Source organism: Tursiops truncatus, chromosome 9, assembly GCF_011762595.2.
Source record: "Tursiops truncatus isolate mTurTru1 chromosome 9, mTurTru1.mat.Y, whole genome shotgun sequence".
NCBI lineage: Eukaryota > Metazoa > Chordata > Mammalia > Artiodactyla > Delphinidae > Tursiops > Tursiops truncatus.
The window spans coordinates 26,208,117-26,231,367 of NC_047042.1; the positions used below are offsets into that span (position 1 = coordinate 26,208,117).

At 36.9% G+C, this 23,251-nt stretch overlaps 1 protein-coding gene across 1 annotated transcript in view; it reads right to left on the reverse strand.

Annotated features, from left to right (window-relative positions):
* Positions 1 to 1,653: 1,653 nt before the first annotated feature.
* SEMA3E (semaphorin 3E) overlaps positions 1,654 to 23,251 on the reverse strand; it is a 256,505-nt gene continuing 234,907 nt past the window's right edge. Inside the window, exons 15-17 of the mRNA XM_033862940.2 lie at positions 21,923 to 21,990; positions 20,280 to 20,419; positions 1,654 to 5,024 (exon numbers count right to left, since the gene is read on the reverse strand). Coding sequence (XP_033718831.2) covers positions 4,572 to 5,024; positions 20,280 to 20,419; positions 21,923 to 21,990 — 661 coding nt within the window. The 3' untranslated portion in view covers positions 1,654 to 4,571. The remainder of the gene's footprint in view (positions 5,025 to 20,279; positions 20,420 to 21,922; positions 21,991 to 23,251) is intronic.

Here is a 23,251-nt window from a genome sequence, read left to right on the forward strand (position 1 = left end):
TCTTCCTTTAAAACATCGGAACTACTTACCGATACAATAAGATTGGCCTTGAAAACAAAACTCCCCAAAGAAGGAGTCATTTAACACTAAATCTCATTCAAATGACCTCCCCAAGTTCCTATAAAAAATAGCAGAGAAAACAGCAATTTAGACACCAGTCGAGGCTTGTAAAAATCGTAAACACCCTATTAGTTACCATCTTAAAGGCATTCATTTTCCGTATCTCTTACCTGGATGATGCAGCTTTGAAAGGGATTTCTGGATGCTGGTCCTGGAAACATGATGTGACATAAACAAATCCAACCGCTGCAAGGTATTGACATGAACGAGCTCTCCTTCTTAAGAAAGTTGACTTACACATTTGAAATGAAAGAGAACTGAATTCTTTTCTAACTTCTTAAAAATCAGTGCTTGTCTAACATTGTATGTTTACGTTCAGCTTGACATGTTATGAAACTGGGCTTCCACTGCCAAAAAGTGAGAAAACACTCCTCGGACAGCACTCAAGGGTTTACAAATATTTATTTCTTTATCCTCTAAGTTGAACTAAATAGAAATTATACATAATGGTACAAATTCTGCAGTGTACAGTGGCAGATTCATGCAACAGTCAAAGAGACCCATTGTCAATGGTCTTTGGAGCTTGCCACCAGATGGTAATAAGTCTCATGGCTTATCATCAGTAAGAAGAAACAATACGGCACATGCTGTGATGGACACAGGCAAGCAAATAAAAGGAAGCCATACAGACAGAAATACCCCAATACAGTCCTCTAGCTTGTAACTAAGCCAGTTAGACACAAACAGAACACACTGAGTTTATAATGAAAGCCAAAAAGATAACGCTACCTTCCCAACAAAAATAAAATAAACGTACCAGCTTACATAACATACTACAATCGAAAGTGTTTCTGGAAAATCTATTATTTATATCTGATTCAAATGCAACAGTTGTTGGCCTGAAAAATGAGCACTGCTTTTGAAAAAGTATCTCAATGTGAAACTTTGCTCTAAGAAAAATAACAGCAACTCCTTACAGGCATCATGACTGTGGCACTTTCTCCTGGGATCTCAAATACCTATACAATGCTAAGTGATATTTTTCGTAAAGATTATTTATTTATTTATTTATTTATTTATTTTTGCGGTACGCAGGCCTCTCACTGCTGTGGCCTCTCCCGTTGCGGAGCACAGGTTCCGGACGCGCAGGCTCAGCGGCCATGGCTCACGGGCCCAGCCGCTCCGCGGCATGTGGGATCTTCCCGGACCGGGACACGAATCCGTCTCCCCTGCATCGGCAGGCGGACTCTCAACCACTGTGCCACCAGGGAAGCCCGCTAAGTGATATTTTTAATACATCAGTCAGGCTGAAGACAATTCATTTCAAGGACAACAGCTGCTGTGTTTGTTTCATGCTTACCACTAACACTCAAAACGATTTACTGTAATTTACAAATTTTACAAATGTTCATAATAACTATGAAGATTTACAAAACCCTACACCCTATAGCGAATATTACACACTTGATTAAAAACATCCTAAGTATTTAACTAACTTTAGGAAGGAAAAAACTCTAAAATATATATGGAATTGCCACTTACTAAGCAGGCAAAGACTTTCTGCTCCCTTTTTGCTAGAGCTCTTATTGAGTGTTTATTACTATTTTTAAATCCTGTTTCTCCAAGTTGATAGCTTTGCACTGAAATAGTCAGTAATAACCACAAAAGAAAACATTAGCAATGGAGAAGGCTAGATGTGGAAGAGACGTTCCAAATCATAAAGTAAGATCCATTCAAGTTGTAATCCTTCTAGTTAACAGATCTCCATCTCTAGCTCAATGGGCGACACAAAACTGAAAACAGAGGTGCACATTGTCCTATGCCAAACTCATTCTATTCACAGGTCCTCTCCCTTCCCAGAGAATAACATAGAAGACAGCTGAAGAAGCAGGAGACTGATCCCACATGGAGGTGTCCCTTTGAACCTAGGATGGGTAGTTATGGGTTACGATTCTCTCTCAGCTGTGTGTTCCCAGAGGGCACGGGGTCTGGCAAAAATGTGCTGGTGTCAAGGCAGGTGACTAAGTATGTGCCCTTCCTGAGTTCAAGAAAAAGGGGATAAGAAGGATCAATTCACCTGTGATTTTCCAAGCTTGGGCATGTCGCAAAGGAGATTCTAAATTTGATTTCTAATGCCAGACAGAAAAAAAGATTGCAAATATGTTTTTGTGGTATGTTTCAGATTCTCAAGAAGGACAGGACAGCATAGGTTGTTGGTTTGTCTTTTGAGAGGGCAATGGAGATTTATCTTAAAGTATGTCATGATGTGTGTGTGCGTGTGAGATTGTGTACCTGCACTCACGTATGGGGGGAGAAAAGAGGAGGGAGGAGCCGGCGGCAGAGAGACAGAGAGACAGAAACTGAGAAAACAGAAAAATAAGTGTGTATGAAATTTAGTGCTCTCCCTAAACTGTGAACTTGTGTCCTCAAAATTTTATCAGGCTTCTTTCAAGTTAGCATTTTAAAAAGCTTCTTTCTTTTTCTTGTTAAAATAGTCATCTCATTTTAGTTGAACAGCTTGTAGGACCATTTATTCTTAAGACTCACGTCATAGAAAAGTTATTTTCCTTAGTCTTCTCTCTTCAGTTACCAAATATTTTAGCTCACAATTGACGTCACTGCTATCATTAACTGCTTGTGTGTGTTATTTAAAGTGATAACTACTTATACGGCAATTGCCTTATTTTTAAAAAATTTTGAATACAGGAGAAAATCCTACTTTCCCTTCTCTTGTGTTAATGGAAGGATATTTTCAATTATGCTTTGCCTTATCTGTTCACTTTGAGTATTTCAGACATAAAGTTTGCTAAGGACCCTCCCTGTGATTTGTGGTTATGGTTCTATTTCTCCACGTTGGGCAGGCTTTTATTGAAACATACACAGTTTTCGGTTAATATTGGTGGGCAGCAATGACCTCCAGTGGATTTCTAGGTAAATAACAACTGCATGTTTCAGAGAATGTTAACTTCTGATATATTTGTTTCCTTTAGGACTTTTGGAGCTTGGTAGCTTATCGAATGAACTTTCCAAACTTTCTTAAATTTGTTAATGTTTGAATGAAATTGCAAACCATCACAAGTTATCAACACTTTAACTTTCTTAAATGTACAGCCTATAAGCTAATTTTGAAAACTGAAATGAACGTTATTCAAAATGAACATTTAAATATTCATAACTGTTTTCATGTGTAATTCACTTGCTTTTAGTTTGTGGTTAAATGAAAACTCTCAGAATTTCATATTTTAGAAAGTTAATGGCTAAATAGAAGAAAAAACTTCAGGAAATAAGCATTCTCAAAAATAAAAACTTCTGATAAGATTTATAAGAAAAAAGTTAAGGTGCTCTAAACACCTCAGTAGTTAAGTGAACCTCATGAAACAATTTTCCTGTTAATATAAAATTGAAAGGAAATTTTGGTATCTGAGAGCAGAATGCTTTATTTATTTTTAAATAATAAAACATGTTTCTGGAATATCTTTTAGATTTCACGGAAGACTATTTAAAAGGCATAAAATTTAAGTTTTAATAGAGCTTCAGTGCCGTAGTATCTTCATTTTGGGCTTGTGAGGTAATAATAAACATATTATCTCCACTTTAAAACATGATATAAGTATTAACACATTTTTACTCCAGTTAGTTTTTTTTCTGAAAATGAGCTAGATACAGTTACTGAGAAACTGGTTTCAGATCTTTACTGCACAATCCATAGAATTAAAAAAAAAAAAAAGAGAGAATATACCTTTTCTACCACAAGAGGGCAGCAAAAATGTTTTCAGTTAAAGTCTGTCACTCCAGCTGTTCTGACATATTTTGCTGTTTTTCTGAGTAGCTACCTTGACTTTCTTCTTTCTGCACTGGAGTGAAATTGAAAGAATGTGTTTTCATCCTGAAACAGGACTATTGTGAATGTGGTTTAATGAACGTTTTATGAAAAGCACGAGCCTCAAGGTGACCACAATTTTTCCTTCATGGTTTACGATAATTACAACACACCCGCTTCATAAAGCTCATGGCTTAGACAACACTAACACAATAATTCTTAAAGACTCCAGATGGTTCACATGAGAATGTTAAAGTATCTGATATTCTATATATTTTACATCGTGGTGGAAAGGCAAAATTCAGAAGGATCAAAACGTATATTTTTGCCATGATTATGAAAATCTCTAATTTTTCAGCAATATTGCAATAATCTTAAGTCTTCCCAGGGTAAAATAATAATTGCCATGGAAAAGCAGACAAGTACTCAAAGCTACAGCTATGGTCACCTTTTGATAAATATAACGTGAAATCATCAAGCAATAACGTTTTTAAAAAATTAGGTAATTTTATGTAAGGTTCAACCAGTCAAATGAGCATATAGAATAATTTATCATAACACCTTTATAGTCCTTTCTGTATTACAGAAATCTCTTTTAAGTAATGCAAAGAAGGTGGATGGTTTCTCTTTCTCTTTTTTTTTTGGTTTCTAAATATAAATTCTTCAGAAGCCAGTAGCTGGTTTCGCTCCATCAGGAGTCCAGCACATGCCTAGGCAGGCGGTAATGCTCGGCTCTGGGACGGAGCTTTTTTTCCTGTGGGTTGGCATACTTCCACTTGGAAGGGGACATTTTAAGCTTTTTTCTCTTTTTATCCGTGCACCATACCTTTTCACAGTATTCTTCTACTCTCTGGAAGTTGCTATAACCAATCAGCTGCAAGAATTCCTTGTACCAGGGTTTGGTCCCATGTGGGATGCTGCTCTGAACAGGACAAGGCGTCTTGTGAGGCCCGTCCTCTTCGTAGTCTTTGGTAAACATTTCCTCCACTCTCTCCTCTTCCACAACCTCCAGGGTGATTTTACGGATTGTATGGACGAAACTGTGTTCTACTGTCTGGCAGAAATAGGTCCCAGCATCCACTTTGCGTACCCTCAGGAAGAGTAAACCGAGGTCCATCTTAACCATTCTGTCATCTGTCTTCACCTGCAAGAACAAGAAAATCAACGGCACTGAAGTATTATCCAGGACAAAAGAACGCCAACCTATAACCCTTTCCACTATCTAGAATTTTTTCATTTTTGTTATCGTATGATGAAATCCTAAAAATCATATATATAATTATATATATTATATACCTATTATACGAGTATATTAACTATATATTATATAAATGTATATAAATGATGTTAGTATTTTATTTATAATTCATATATTTCTTTTATATTATATTTATATTGTTATACTATATATAAATATAGTATAAATATATATGAGAAAGAGGTAATTACATCAGGTATGTGTGTGTGTGTCCTGAACTTATTTATATTGAGATCACTTCATATCAGTGACTTTGAGGTCAATTTACATCAGTATTGTTAAGAGCAAACTGAGAGAGCTTTCTCCCAGTTCAGCATAGCACTCAAAGTTTGAGTGAAATGAAGATTTGTCAAATTTAATTTCTTTTGTAATGCCAGAACAAATGCCATTTCTCACATTATTAGTTCAGGGGTTCTTATGTTTCCCAGATCATAATGCTCAATGTACCTACAAGGACCTGTGTTGAGAGAGCTGGGATACCTATACTCTCTCTCCTTACCGAAAAAAAAACCCCAAAAATCCATCCATTCCATTTCACTGTTTTTTGCTACATATTTCATGACTGTTTCTTTGACCTTATCTCATGGCAGTCTCCCCCAAATCCTTCTTTCTGTTCCTGCTTTCATGCCCAACTTCATTCTGTTTCAGGACCTAGAGGGACTCCCATACGGCTGGTTCCTTCTCAGCCCGAAAGGCTGAACCAAATGTCATTTCTTCAGGTCTCCTTCACACCCAATGTCAAAGTATCTCCTTCCCTTAATACCATCATTTCACCTGTTAACCTTTGTACACCCGAGCCTGCAACATTACCTGCAAATACATAACAACAGTCCTGTAATAAGTTTTCTTTTACCTGGTATCTTTCTCCTTTATGTCAACATATGGGTGCTATTTTACTCTTCAAAGTCCACTCCTTTTCGTCATGCTCCTGATTGAGAACTTATTCAGACTCTATTGCTCCTCTGAGCAGGTGAGCATTGCTCAAGGAACCAGATTCTGCCTTTCTGATTGTCTATCCCAAAGCAGCTTAATGTGGTGTTTCTCACTAGGGTTGGTGGAAGAGGAACACTTCTGGAGATGAATGAATTTTCTAGAAGGATTTCTTAATGTGTTTATTTTCATGATAATCAATATAAATCAATAAACTCTATTTGGGATCGTGTGGAAGATCAACCTCATTGTGAGTCTTTGTGTTTATTCTGAACCATTTTTAAAGCTTGAATAGTTTCCAGCTGCTGAGAACAAAGGTAAATTTAATATGTTACTGATACATTCCAGCCATATGAAAATCAAACAACAACTCTACGTACTAATGTACGTAAAAAGTTTTGAGGTCACTTGAACAACGTGTGTGGGGACTGCGTCATCATATGGCACAAGGTGCTGTGGACAGATGTTTTACACACACACGTACACACACGTACGTGGTAGTCTGTATTCCAAAATATGTTCGTGGAGATACCTTATTTCAGTGAAAAAAAGTCATCACATTAAATAAACATTTAAATGATGCATATATTTATTTGTAAATTTATTTTCATTCTATATTTGAATAAAAGCTATGAGCATAAAGAATGCATTTCTGGTTTCAGTCTTGTGAATATTTAATAAACATTCTAAGTGATGATGGCAGCCCAAGAAAATGTTTTACTTTTAACGGCAGGTGGTGGGGGGAACCTATACAATACTAGAATCAAACCTTCCTCCGCACAACTGCCACTGCTCTTGGCCCCTGAGCTCTCCCCTTACTTCGCACTTCCAGGTCTTATTCTGGTCTTAGTCTTTCTTTCCATTAGTTGAACTCCTTTCTGTTGTTGGGAACTCCACCCATCCATTACTTAAAAAAATTCCTTCTAGGCTTAAATTTCCCCTTCTTAAATGAATACTTTCTTTACAGCCCACAAAAATCTTTTGTTTCTTTCTGTAACTCAATAGCATTCACATCTGTAGTACATAAGTTGGTATTTTTATTCCTCTTCAAATTATTTTTCCATACAATTTTTATCTCTTGAACCATATACTAAGTTTCATAATGGCAAAGGCCTATCTCCTAATCACTCTGAATATTCCACAGTGAGTGCTCAGAACACACTGAAAAATGAGAACATACTAATTAGTTCATAGTGCACAAACATGCAAAACAATGGGGTATACCCATAAAGATACATCCAAAAGTCATTCACTTTTTCTAGGTAAGTTCAATAATGACTTGGATAGAGAGGAAACAAGCATGATTTCAGGAGCAGTTACTAACTAATGAAAGAAGAGGTCTGTGCTCCACAGATACATAGAAAAAACAGTTCCAGGACACTGTCTTCCCCTGAAAAGAATCTGCATACAAACATCATCACGAATATGATCCTTTGATCTCTCCCTACTATACCTCCTGTGAGAGTGAATAATACATGAGAAAACACGAAAGTCACCTAGCCTAGTTTCTGGCATAGAGCAAGCAGTCTATGAAAGTGTTTTGAAATAAAGCAAAAATAGAAATAAATACAAACCTTTCATCACTGGATGAGAAGTAGTTTCTTGTTTTCTGTTTTCTGTTTCCAAGTCTGGTATAAAAAGCAGGTGTTTCTTTCATAATCAGAAACCCAAGTTTGAGAAACTGCACTGTGTATAGATAAAGTCCAGACTGGTTCAAAAATGTGGAAGCACGACAATTACAATGAGAATTGTCCTACATCATTTATTTGCATGTTATAGATACTGCCTGTCTTGGAATTTTGGTCTCCCCTCCTGGTTACAGTGAGTCATAAATTTAGGAAAAGATGTTTTAACTCTTGAGTCTGGACAGCTGTACACTATGAAGGTTAAACTGCTTTGAAAGTTAAATATATCTTCCATGGCCTATGATAAAAATATGCCTAAAAATAAAACATGACTTAGAAATTTGGATTTGAATTCTTTCCACAATTTAATCTTTCCCCTTTTGTTAACATGGATATCTTCAACATCAAATCCTTTTTACAGAATTGTTTTCATCCAGCTGTTCTGTCTGCAGACCAGATTTCCCTGGTCAAGAAAATGGTACAGGGACTTCCCTGGTGGCGCAGTGGTTAAGAATCCTCCTGCCAATGCAGGAGACATGGGTTCGAGCCCTGGCCAGGGAAGATCCCATATGCCGTGGAGCAACTGAGCCCGTGTGCCACAACTGCTGAGCCTGCGCTCTGGAGCCCGCGAGCCACAGCTACGGAGCCCACGTGCTGCAACTGCTGAAGCTCACGCACCTAGAGCCTGTGCTCTGCAGCAGGAGAGGCCACTGCAATGAGAGGCCCGCGCACCACAATGAAGAGTGGCCCCCGCTCGCCGCAACTAGAGAAAGTCCGCGCACAGCGGCGACGACCCAACGCAGCCAAAAAAGAAATAAATTTATAAAAAAAAAGAAGATGGTACATAATACATCACTTTATCAAATATTCTTATAGGCAATCAATAAAAACAAAATTTCTTACTGAAAATGGTTTTAATATTTTTAGCTATAAAGATTGATTCAGTATGTTTCATAATGTCAAATAAAACAAGTAATTGAACAAAGAACCCTGCACATCTGGTAGCTAGTCAGGAAGAAGCAGCGATGTCCATGTGTATCAACCATATGATACGGTTCCACACTTTTTATAGGAAATGGACAGACATAGGCCTTGAATTGGTTAGTTCAGAATATATTTAACAATGAAATCAGTTTTAGTAAAGAAATAAAGACGAACAATTTTATATATTTGTTTATCTGGCCTTCTTTCAATAAAAAAAAATGTGTTTGACTTACAGAAAATGTATCATATATTACAGTATAAAAATAAAAATTTCCTTTTATTAAAAACACTTTCCAATGTGAACTTGCTATATGACAGAGATGATTCCCCAAGAGAGACAGGATTAATTACTTAATAGCTCATTTGGGGAAACCTACCACACTACACAGAGAACAAGTAAAGCTGTATTTACTTCAGATTAAAGATCCAACTGGAGAAAACGTAAATCTAACACAAGAAGATGCTGAGAAGAAAGTTATCATAAATAAGAACTCTATACTGTAAAAAATGTATTCAAAATATCAACTATATCAAAGAAGTTTGGAATATTTATATTCAAGAATGGATTAATATACACAGAAGATGCAAAGAATTCTTGAAGGTCAACAAAGAGAAATAAAAGATGGAATGGAAAAAGCATATAAACAGGCAATTCAGAGGAGAAACCCAAATGTTTAATAAGTATGCAAAGTTAATGTTCAACCTTACTAGTAATTTTAGGAATGCAAATTTAAATGAAATACTACATTATACCCAGAAGAAAGGCAAAAAATAGAAAATACCAAATATAGGTGAGGATATAGGGAAATGGGAACCCACATGAACTGCTCTGAGAGTGCAGATGGTGCAGAAATTCTGCAAAGCAAGCTGGCAATACTTATAGAAATGAAAGATGTTGACAGATAATAATTTAGAAATTTTCACTCAGATCTATAAGGGGTTACCTGCAGAGATGATCATTAAAGATATGGTAGTGAGGGCTTCCCTGGTGGCGCAGTGGTTGGGAGTCCACCTGCCGATGCAGGGGACACGGGTTCGTGCCCCGGTCCGGGGGGATCCCACATGCCGTGGAGCGGCTGGGCCCGTGAGCCATGGCCGTTGAGCCTGCGCGTCCGGAGCCTGTGCTCCGCAACGGGAGAGGCCACAACAGTGAGAGGCCCGCGTACCGCAAAGAAAAAAAAACAAAAAAAACCCAAAGATATGGTAGTGAGAATTAACAACACTCTTGGTCCACTCGTAGGGGAATGGATCAATTAGGAGCAATGAATACACGCGATGGGATGAGCAGCCTTCAGAAACAATGAAACAGAGACACACAAAGCAACAGTGATAAACCATACAAACATAGTGCTGAGTTTTAAAAAGCAGAAGCAGAATAAGAGTTATAACACGATACATTTATTTTCTCAGCTCATGTACACTAAAAATGTTACATACTTGTTCAATATACAAATGTAGTACTGGACTTATCCCAATCATTACAGTGGATGTACATGGGGAAGCAAGGATGAAAATGGAGAAAGGTGGTCTAGGAAAAATAAAGTCAAACAAGAGAGGACATTTGTGTGGACTGATCATGACAATGTGCCATAAACTAAGCAGTATAATTAAATTAGGCAACTGAAGTCAAAAATAAGAACCAAAAAGCAAACCAAACAAACCAACAAAAACTCCAAATGTAGGGGTGAGATAGGGAGGGTGGGAGGGAGGGAGACGCAAGAGGGAAGAGATATGAGAACATATGTATATGTATAACTGATTCACTTTGTTATAAAGCAGAAACTAACACACCATTGTAAACCAATTATACTCCAATAAAGATGTAAAAATAAAAAAATAAATAAAAAATAAAATAAACCCCAAATGTTTGTAGTGATCATCCTGGTTTGGAAAACAAAAAACTAAATTGTCTGTAAGATCTGTTCATCCTCTAGTATACTATAATTATATACTTTTACGAATACTGTTTGAAAATAAGCAAACAGCAGTTTAAAAGTAATGTTTTGTTGAAAATTTCTGTAGATAAGAATATCAGGGGACTTCCCCGGTGGTCCAGTGGTTAAGAATCCGCCTTCCAATGCAGGGGATGTACGTTCTATCCCTGGTCAGGGAACTAAGAACCCACATGCTGTGGGGCAACTAAGCCCACGTGCTGCAACTACTGAGCCCATGTGCTCTAGAGCCTGCATGCCACAATTAGAGAGCCTGCATGCCGCAACTACTGAGCCCGCGCGCTCTGGAGCCTGCAAGCCACAACTAGAAAGAAGCCCACACGCCGCAACTAGAGAAGTCCGTGCACCGCAACAAAGAGCCCATGTGCCACAGCGAAGGATCCCACGTGCCGCAACTAGGACCTGATGCAGCAAAATAAATAAAATAAAAAAATAAAAAAGAGTATCAGGATGATGGGAATAAGAGGACAGAGGATGAAAGTAAAGAGAAAGTAAAGATAATGTTTGAACACAAAACTGCATACCATAAGGCACTGAACAGCTACTCTAATTGGAGTATAAATTCCAAACTAAATTTCCTAGTGACCAAAGGAAAGAGGAAAGTATGATAAATTCTGAGATCCAAGTGTCTCTAAAATATACTTTTAAAGTTACTTTCTGCATTACCATGTTACATCGTTTAATCAGATGTCCACAGTCAGACTGGTCTCAATGGGATTAAACAGATCGTGATCTGATTCCATAGATCTAGAAAGATATATGTTTAATTTTCAAAGGTGTTCAGCATTCTCTTGGAAAATTAACAGAAGACAGTTCTACCTGAAACTCTAGATCCATTCTTATGATCACATAGCTGCTTTATATTTTCCCTTCACACAATAGAAACTGTCTTCGCCATTGCAATGGAAAAAATGAAATTAATAAGCTATATTGCTAATTACTCCAGAACTAAAATACGAGGCATATGACATTATAAAAACATGCCTGTCAAGGTTCAAAAATGTAAGTTTTGAATATTTACCTGTAAGTAGTTGTTAGTTTAGAAAAAATGAGAACATTTTTTAACAGACTGAAGTAGAAACATCAAAACTACTAAACAGATGTTTCAAACGAGGCAAAGAGTTCACATACTTTAATGTTATGATAACAAGAAAAACAAAGAAATAATATTCACGTGAAGCAAATCTGATGCTTTCAAAACATGTAAATAAAGACAGAAACGTAAACCTAGGGCTGTCACTGACCCCTGTCATGGATTAGCTAGGACTGGTGAAGGTCAAGAAAACATGAGTCCTCTAGCCAACAAGATGGTACAATGAAGATAACATTTTGCTTCAAAAGTTTCCGAGTTTTGACTACATAATGCAACTGCAACATTAAAAGATGTAATCTGTGTACTCCACTTTTCTTTCTTTTGTTTTTACAAGAGAAGCTGTCTCCATAATGCATTGAATCATCAATAAAATTATGCTTTCATGGAGACTGTACCAATTTAGCATAGATGCAACGAACTCTAAGTTATCTAGAAGGAACTGCTGACTGATAAGTTAACTATGCCTCTTAGATTTCTCAACAATATTTAAATAACTTTGATGAATTTATCCTACTCAGTAGGTGGTCTGAAGACGAAGTTAAGAAGTGACAAGTTTTTGGTAGAGAGTTAAAAAAGAATTGAGAGAGTAAAGTCAAATTGAAGTTTTGGAGTTTTGCTGTCAACTTACATCCTCTCTTGAATTTTCTATAATAAACATGCACATCTGAGCATTACTTAAGCAGTCTATACAGTGCATAAAATTGATACTTTATTTTTAAGACCCACAAACACACAAAAATAGTTTCCCTTAAGTAGAGAATCCCCAATGGAAAGGATCAACAAAGATCAAGGGGGAAATAAATCTTCCATGCTTACCAAGGGATAGATGATGATGATGGTCTTATGGACCAGCAGCTTACTGGCCTGCCTTATACCACTTTGGCATGGGCATGAAGAATATTTTACGCATTTTGGGATTGCTCTGAAACTTCCCCACTGGGGATTTATGAACTCCTTCCTAGAACCCAACCTTGTTTACGATGTCTTTGGGATGCACATTGGTTTTGTCAGTAAAGAATCAAATCCCAAAGAGCACATTCCAAGAAAATATTCATTTTGTTTGGTTTTGCTGAAAACTCATTCCAATGAAATTATAGTGCTCAGCACAAAATGAGGGCTTGGTTTTTCATGAAAAGATATTTTGTCCAAAGTACGAGGTACTTAATAAGACTTTACTTGTATACGTTTTCATTTTGAGCTCTTTAATCAGAGGTCAATGCACTTCCTGTAAAGGGCTATAAAGGTTTGGGGCTTCATATGTCATATGGTCTCTGTTATAACTACTCAACCTTGCAGCTGTAGCATGAAAACAATCATAGACACCAGGTAAACAAGTGAGCGTGGCAGTTTTCAAATAAAATTTTATTTATAAACGAGGCTGAGGGCCAGATTTGGCCCGCAGGTTGTACTTCGCCAACTTCTGTTTTAAATTATTGTCAAGGTTCCAAAGACTATTCTATGTTCAGGTTAAAAATAATATACTCCAAACTTAAAACATTCAAAATGAGGATCATATTAACGTGAGCAGTTACACTAATCTGAGTAGCTTGAAGAAACTACGGCTTTCTTTGTCATGATAAGTGAAAATTACACACAGTGAACTAATAAATATTTAAATCTAAGCAAATCAATGCATATTTCAATTTCTCCTCAATTCGTTTTATTTCATTAAAAAAAATTTTTTTAAGATTTTTTTGTTGATGTGCACCATTTTTAAAGTCTTTACTGAATTTGTTACAATATTGCCTCTATTTCACGTTTTGGGTTTTTGGCCCCAAGGCATGTGGGATCTTAGCTCCCTGCCCAGGGATTGAACCCGTACCCCCTGCATTGGAAGGCAGTCTTAACCACTGGACTGCCAGGGAAGTCCCTCAATTACTTAGTTTTAAAATACAGTGCTCATGCATTTTAGAGAAAGAGAAATACATAGAGAAATAATGCAATTTTCCAACCACATGCCTTAACAAGTAGGGATGCCTTTCCTTTGGGATGTTACTCAGAATTAAAGTTTTGCAATTATTTTGGAGGCTTGTCAATTCAAATACATCAAGCTGCAGAAATCGAGACTTCATAAACCAGGGTATATCATTTTGGGGTGATTTAGTTGTGTTTCTAACAGTTCTGTCCTTTGCAATCACACAAACATACTTTATACCTCCTTCATAAAAGGAAGATTTGAGCTGTATTCCAAATTCAAATTATATGTAGAAATATATACGGCCACCTAATTTAAACAATTATAGAAGGCCTATGGAACAGCTAAACTAGGATTCTGTAAATGAACTTACCCTTATCCACATACATAAAATCTTTCTTTTCTTTTCTCCTCAGTTCAGAGAAAGCGGGTTCTTCCTCTTCCTTCTTAGAATTCACCCTGTCACTTCTGCAATGATATTCTCTCCCATACTCTTCATCTTGCTTCATCAATTAACTGCACATTTTCTTCTTCATGGCTACTTCCCTTCAACCTCTAACCATGACCAAGTCACTGTTTTTCTTAAGCCAAAAAAGCAAAGCAGAAGTTCTTTCAATTCTCGTCTCCTACTGTTGACCTCTCTCAAACTTCTCACCTAAACCTTTAGGTCGAGAACATTATAAGAACTGTTTCTAATCCCACACAGCCCCGAGCATCAACGTCACATCACCTGTTGCTAGATGGCTCCTGGCTTAACCATTCTACTGAACGTTTGCACTAGAGCCTGGGCACTTATTTTTTTGAATTTTTCAACGGGTGCTGTTTGTTACTTTGTCCTTATCCAATTCCTTTTCTCTGAGTTCTACTATACCACATCCCCATCTGCACCATCTCTACTTCCTCAAGCTATACTACTCTAGTGGTACTTACCATTTGTGTACTTTACATCAGTTACTTAATTTTATCTCTGTAATGCACATAATAATACTAACTACTGCAGAGAAATGTTGTAAGTTTTAAAAAAGTTACTACACATGAAGCACTTAGAACAGTACAGGGCACACAGTAAGCACTAAATGAATGTTAACTACAATGATGACTTGTTTCCCTAACGATTTTACTCTTCAACTTTTAGCGTTTTTTCTTCTCCTATTTTTTCCTTATATGTGCGTTTTCCCCTTGCTTCTAGCTTTAGCTCACAATGCTTCTTATTTACCCCAAGCCTCCAAGGCAGGCTATGGCAGTTAGAGGCACCACTGCAGTGTAACTAAGGGCCTAGGGTTAAAACCAGAATATCTGGCTCAAATTCACAAGCTATGTGATATTATGCAAGTAACTCAATCTCTGTGCTTCAGTTTCTTTATCTATAAAGTGGGGACAATAATTCTATCTATTTCATAAGGCTGTTGCAATGATTAAAAGTAGTACTATAGGTAACATTCATAGGACAGTGCCTGGCACACAGTAAGCCATATTTAAGTATAGATGCTTGCTGTATTATTCTTACTTTTATTATCTCCATGAATTTAACGCCTCTTTGCTAATGTCTCTCACACATCTCTTGCCATTCCAAAGCTTTCCTTTGGGCTTTATATTCCCAGGCATGCATATACCAGAAGGACAGCTCTGTCCGCATGCTTTACTGCAGCCCCAATTCAATATGGCCCAAATCAAACTCTTCCTTTCCTCCCTGTGTTCTTGGAATCACATCACTGCACCATCAACCACACAAACACCCAAACCGGGAACATATGAATCACTTCTGATCATTTCTCTTTTATCTCAAATATCAAATGCACTCAATGTTATCTCATAAAAATTAAAATCTGTCTTCTCCCTTCCTACAACCACTGTTTAGTTTGATCAAAACTCTTTCATTTGACCATTGAAATACCTTCTTAAATGGTCTCCTTCTCAGCTTGCCTATCCTCCAAGTTGGTAAGCCAGTTTCTAGAGTAATGTGTCTAAACAGTTTGTCTAAGGCATTCTCATTGGCTTACAGATAAAGTGAAATGGTTCATTTTTGCACCCTCATGTCCTCCACAGATCTACAATGACCGTATTGTTTGTCATCTCCAGCACATATGATTACACCACTCTTTCCGCAAGTTGGCTTCTATTTACCCATTAAAACACAGCTCAAATGTCACCTCTGCCTTGGATTTTTTCCTAAGTGTCCATAGTGCCACGTCCACAGCTGACCTGTCGGTTGAGACAATTTTCTTTTCCCATGGTTTCACACTACGTTGTAATGAACACAATATATTATAACTATCTGTTCACATTACTGTATACACTGTAAGCCTATAGGCTTCAACAAGGCTAAGGCTATGATTTTTTCATCACCTATTAAGGTAGGCTCTGAATGAATATTTATTGAATTCAAAACACTAATTTTAGACACTTGGGGAGGAGAACAGAAGGTTGAAAATGCTTTCCAGTTGAGATATTAAATATATTAAACAGCCTTCACAATTTTCAATAATACTGAAGAATATATGTGAAGCACTTGCTCTTATGTGTATGAGGTGGTCACTTGCCCATCCTTTGACTTCGTAGGTGAAGGGCACACTGACAGTTAATGTTGTGCCATTGAACATGATGATGCATGTCCCTAACATCCCTGCTTCCACCTTTATCTCCACACCCACATGCTACAGTCTTGATACAATAACCAAAGTCATCTTTTGAAAACCGAATTTTGACCATGTCATAGCTCTCCTGTAAACTACCCAATGGCTTTCTATTTAATTCAGAGCAAAAACTAAAGCCCTTTATAAGGGCCTACAAATCCCTGCATGAGCTGGCCCTTTACCTCACTTTTTGACTCAGTTTATTAGTTTCCCTATTGCTCTGTCTCCTCCAGCCACGTGGCCCTCCACTCTGATGTTCTTCTAATATATCAGGGGCCCTCCTGATGAAACAGGGCCTTTGCACCTGCTGTTCTCACTGCCCAGAAAGCCATTATCCAACACTGTTACATGGCTTATTACCTCACCTCTGTCGAGTCATTTGCAAATGTCACTTTGTTGGTGAACTTCTTAGTAAGGCCTTCCATGACCACCCGTTTAATATTGCAACCTTTCCCTGCAAGTAATCTCTCTTGTATTTTTCTCCTTACCATCAACTGATACTTTAAAGAATGTTCTTACTTAGTCATAGTATTATTATTGCTATCTTTCTCTGTTCTCCAGAGTGCAAGTTTTACGAAAGCAGGACATAATAGATGCTCACTAAATAAGTTTCAAATAAATGAATAAAGCGTTATTTTAGTTAAAACCCAAGAAAATGAGGTAGAGTGCCAACAAAGCTGAGGCAGCATGCTCCACTAAACTCTGATGGAAAAAAAATATATACATACATATATATGTACATATATATACACATACACACACATATATATATCTGACAACAGGAGCATTTTTCAGAAATCAGATTCCAGAACTTCTGCAGTGAACAGTTTTCCCTTTGCCCCATGCTTGTCCCAGAGCATGTGAAACTGTATTTAGAATTCTGATTTCAGAAGATGGTGTGAGTTAGTAGAAAGAACTAAGAGACCTGGATTTGAATCTGCCTCACTAGCTATGAGTAACCAGGAAAGTGATTAAACATTCTGTGTCTCAATGATCTCATCTATAAATACATTTTTAAGAATCAAATAGTACATTTTATAAAACGCAGAGAGCAAATTCCTAGTTACTTGGCTGGTGAATAAATGTGAAGCAGCTCAGCTTGGGAGGCAGGAATACCTGAGTTCAAACCTCGGGTCTGTAACTGACTTTATGAGCTCTACCTCTTTGAGTTTTAGTTTCTGCATTTGTAAGATGAGGATTCTTATGCCTAAGCTGCAGCTGTGAGATCCGAGAATAAGAAGGTAAGGCGCCTACCCCAGTTCCTGTATACAGTAGATGCACATTAAAGAACAGCCTCATCTCCCAAGTCCCTTCTATGAAGGCTTCTCCCCCAGGGTGTCATAATCACAATGTACACCAAAATTAACCAGGTCGTCAAGCCAAGGGAAAATGCTCCCTTATGAAGTACTTATAAATTACTTATAAATTAGGCTTTCCATAAACATTTCTGGAATTAATAACATGTTACGTTTCTTATTTATTATTTAAGGAAGCAAGAAACTATAAAGTGCATATTTGAGAGAACGGCAGTGATCCAGTTTAGAAACCAGATAACTGAATTGCTAAAAGCTTTCTAGAAATTTGGTTATGGAACATTTCTACATATTAATTGGAGCAAAAACGTCATCCACCTGAATACATGATTTCTGGACAGCTCAGGAGAGTTGAGGGTGGATCTGTAAGTGGATTCCAGACTCAACAATAGCAGTTCAATAAAAGGATACGACAATCAAAACTTTTCAGAAAGGCTATGGGCTGACCGTGGCTTGTAGAGTCCAGGATGAGCCTTGACGGCCACTGTCAGGGATACTCTAAAAACGCATACCCACATGAGTTAAGAATTGGACTAGTTGAACTTAAACATCCTGTGCAATGGTCAAGATCTGATAATAAAATTATCTTGTATGTCTTATAGTAACTATAATAAATGCAAAAATGGTCCAAACTCTAAACGCTGAAAAAACTCTAAACAGACTCTAAAAAACTCTGAAAGAATACACACGTAAAGTCATTTTGCTCTGTGTACACAGCACACACGTTCAGCTTTTGACGAAGTCAGCAACTGTGTGTTTTGTTTTGTTTTAGATTGTGAATAACTCAATATATATTGTTATGTCTACAGAAATCAGGCACTACCTGATTATGATACAACTTGTCACGCATAGAGTAAACTCAAAATTTCTAGTACCAGTAAATATACCAGGGAAATTTGAATGTAGTTGAAAATAGGGACTAAAATTTGGGGAAAAAGAAGTAGATTATATTAATATGATAAAGAAACTTAAAATTGAACACTATTGGATGCAGCATGTCAAAATGATTTGGTAAAGTTTTCCAAATGAGGCAGATTACACTAAGTTCCAAATCAGAAACAGAACATACTGAGTGAAGAAAACTACTGATGAAAGAATTACTGCTCTGTCTTCTGAAGCCATTCAACTGGAAGAACTATAGAATATTCCCAGGTCCTCTCCTGCCAAGTCAGTTACAATGGAATTTAAAAACCAGTTTTATCTCAGATTTGTGCAATGGAAAATACTTCAGTACTAAATCAATAATTTATTTCAGTGCAATGTACTGTAACTTTTTTGGACACGTATTTATTGTTATGATGTCATGAAAATTTAGGAGAATTTTCCTCTCCTGATTGCCTTTCTATATTATCTCTAATAGTCTTTGTTAAGTTGAGGTATCATCTTCCTCTCTAATAGCTATCCCAGGAACATGGGATATAGAAATTTAGTCAGTTCCCAGAATGTACTTTATGATTCTCGACCAAAAACATGTTGGATTTTTAGTTTCACGACAGGCTAGGGGAAAAAAAGGCATAAAATGTACTTGTGCTCTACATGTAGAATCAGTCATTTAAACTTCCGATGACAAAGGTTTCGTCTCCAGCGTCAAAATGAGGTACAGACTTTCCTGACTCACTATCTTATGAGTACCTATTAGCTGTCCTCTGTGTCCTAAGGCAGGCCTCTAGAATTTCTTCCCCTTATTCAACTTGTAACCCTCTCTTTACTAAGGACCATTTCCCCAGTATTCACCAAGTCTATCACCCTTTAATATAACCAAATTTTCTTCTATTTTCTATTTTTCTAATTCTGTTTTTGTAAAAATTAAGTTCAACGCCCACATCAACAATGCTTTATCTGCCTTCCCTAAGCTTTACGTGCTTCACACCCTTGACCCCTCCCTACATAAAACCAGCTCCCTAGACCCGCATGCACCTATACAGTGTTTGCCACCAGCCTGTTCTGTATGTGTGCTTTAAATGCTGCCTAGTCTTCCATCAGTAAAAGCAGCCCAACTCGTTCCTCTCTCATTAGTTAGATAATTATAGAAACATAATCTCCACCACTAAACCTGCTTAGAAGGATAAAAGAGCTGCTGCCTGTTTTTTGGACAACAGTGGAACCCCTGAGTTGATGTCTCACATATGATTTAATAGCTTTATCAACAACTGGTTTAATGTCGCTGCTACTGTTGTTTCAATTCTATTATCCATGTGTCTAAGATATATGTGATAATGGTGTTTAATTTCACTATTTTTCTGAAACATTGCCTTGGGTGATACAATTTGAGACTATAATTTTACAACATGACACTAAAATCATGAAGCCGGAAAAAGCTCCTAAGTTAAAATCTAATTCTAGGTTCCAAATTTTATTTATACATACATACATAATTTATTTATATATGTCTATAAATGTCTATAGACATGTCTATATATGTCTATAAAATTATATGTCTATAAATATATAGATGTATATAAAAATCTACATGTATATGTATTTAAAAACCTTTATATATACATATACCTATACATATACACATATATATTTATATGGATATAAATCACACATAATTAAAAAAAACCCACTTTTAAAATGACAGGTACAGCACAACAGATTGTTTAATTTTTAAGTACCCAAATAAAGCATCATCTATTTACTGAAGGCACACTGTATGCAAGACACCACGGTGTGAATGTGCAGCTATGAATTACCTCCTCTCTTCTTGTGTCGTGTCCTTTCTGCACAAACCAGATAACTTTTGCTTGTAAAGATCGCGGGGTACATTCCAGCAAAGTACTGTTGTTCTCTACGCCATAGGCCAATCGCTCCTCAGTCTTATCCAAAACATCCCCTATAACATAAATGTTAACATCAGCCTTGAGACTTTGATTTTACTGGTAAACAGTATTTTTTAAAAGATTCTTTATTCAGACCCCTATAGCAAAGTGAATAACTTTTATTACTCATTGTTAATTTCTATACAGGAGTTATGTAGGGAGAGTAGCACACCAAAATCTAGGCATTAACAAGGCACAGCAGGCTATGGAGTGAGACAGAAAGAAGTAACTGGGAGTTTGGTTCCCAAGGATGTAACAGTCAGATAGGTAAGATGGTGCATTAGTGTTAAATTCATGGAAAATCAGTGGCAACATCCACTGATAAAGTGGGCAAGGTAAGCACCAAACAATTAAGCAAGGCATAGAACTAAAATTCATGATTACAACCAAAAGCGGAGAGCAGAAATCAAGGAGATATGGCACTACATAAACAAAAGTGTGAGCGTTATCTTGACAATGGACTGCACTTATCCAGATACGGGGCTCCTGAAGGAAGAAAAGAGTACGAAACTGAACTAAGGACTTTGTGAACCAGAGCTTCTTGATTATAATCTGTATTTTGGCCCAGAAAGGCTCTCACTGAACTTGAACTCAAATGGGCATAGAGGCAAGTATACCTAAGTGCAGTTTAGAATAAAAGAAAGTAGATTTATTTTTTGTTGTTTTAACCAAGATCAAATTCAGTACTAGATCCCAGGATTTTTTTTCCTATGTCTGAGTCCTCCTTGCATTCAAAACTGACCCCTAAATTTTCCTAAAACTATAATGCCATCTTTCTCTAGCTAATATTCTCAGAGGCTTACATCTTGCATCAAATCCAGAATCAGCCTGGGGTCTAGCAAACTGATCCGGGACCACAATCTCTGGATCTGTGTATAAATATCTCTGGTCTCCCAATCATGGTGCCCCTTCCCTCTGTCGCTTCCTGGTGAGCACAGCCTGTTCACCAACCACCATGATGGTGTAAAGAGTCAGGACAGTGGTTTTCTGTCTTGTCTGACTTCTTTACATTTGTCTACAGCTGAAATTTTCTCTCTTCCTTTACACATTGGACCACCTATCACCTTTCATCAGAAACCCAGTGAAAGAGTCCAAGTTTTTCACTTTATTCTATCCAACGCTTAGTAGGTGACTTGATTCAAGTTAGATCACTCTTGATAAAATTACTGTAAGTTATAAAAACACGGTGAAGATATTCCCAGGGTTGAACTGGTGAAATAAATCCTGCAAATCACTGTGGCAACTGTCACCTAAAGTATGCAGCATTTTTGTTCTAGGAGTCCCCTTTTTGAATTCTAACAATAAAGCTTGGTGGGTAGGTGAAATGTTTTCCTAATTAGGAAAGATTATATATCAAATGCACAAAATCGTAACTACATGGAAAAACAGAATACTTTCAGGAACATTGTTCTAGTGTGTATCAATCACCAAGAAAACAAGGACCCTGTTTAAGAAGCTGACAGTTTATCTTCAGTGCACACTAAGAAACCCATGGCAATCGATTTTCTATGGATTACCGACAAACTGCTGTCCGAAGCACTGCTGAGCTGCATTTCCATGCCGAACATCTTGTCTGCGGAACCGCCTGAAAGTAAGTAAATCCATTTAGGAGATGTTCAGATTTCAATTTTCCAGACGCTAAAAGATAGCCAACCGCATTAAAGTTTCAAGTAGTATTCTGCTACTGAAAAAATTGATCAGTCATACAAAACCAGGATACAATCCAAGTTTCATAGTTTTCCATATTTCCATTGAATGTTATTCAATGGATAAGATCTATAGAAAACTTTTTTAAATCATCACATGAGTTTGATTATAATTTAAGAAGGTTCTCTTTACATTTCGTTAAGAATTTAGTTAAACAAGAAGTCTTCTAGTTCAAAATGAGTGTCTTGGGTGGTAAAGAATGTGTTCAGATAAAGACAATGGGATTTGAAGCAGACTACCTATTCGAGTAGAAATGCATAAAATTCCTATCTATATTAAAGTGCATTAAGTAAAGGTATTTGGATCTAAATGTTTTGTTCTACAGACGTCATGATCAATATGATTGCTAATAAAAATAAACTAATAATATACTCAATTTACTTTTATTCAGTTATAACATTTAGAAAGTATATGTCTCTATTGAATGTGATGGTGCATTTATCTGTTTAACAGGATGTCTTACATATAGTAGAACTCAAGAAATATTGTACTTCTCCTCAATTTGCCTCTAAAACGCAAATACGCTTCTAGTATATTTTCATGTTTTATAGTTCGCTTAGACATATAATTGACAAATGACAATATTCGTTATCCATGGAAAAAGAATTCCAGAATATATACCATGTTTCAAATTTGTAAGCACTGTTCTCAGGGATTAAACAATGGAAATTATCATTATTAGTACTGGGAAGCTAAAATCAAGATCTTCAGCATATTAATTCAGATTTGAGATAAAAACAGAAGTATTAAAATAAAAGCAGAAAATACTACTTGCTTCTCTAAATCATGGCATATCTTCAAGACTGAGGGAAAATCAGAAGGCAAAACAGAAGTTTTACCCCAGAGGGAAATGGGTGAGACTTCCAGACTGAGAAAGAGATGCTTTAACCATAGGCGATGATAAAATTTGGAAAAGGGAACCAGATTCAAACCCCAGTGCCACCACTCATGTGCTGCATGAACTTATACATACCCCTTGCCTATCCTGGTTCTGTGTGTCTTCCTTCGTAAAATAAAATTGGGCTAACGGACCCCTAAATTCCAGTCTCAATTTTCTTTTTTCATTCTAGCTTTTCCTCAAGTTCACCAAATAGTGATATTGGAACGTTATTTCAAGAGATGGAGTGCTTCCTCACACA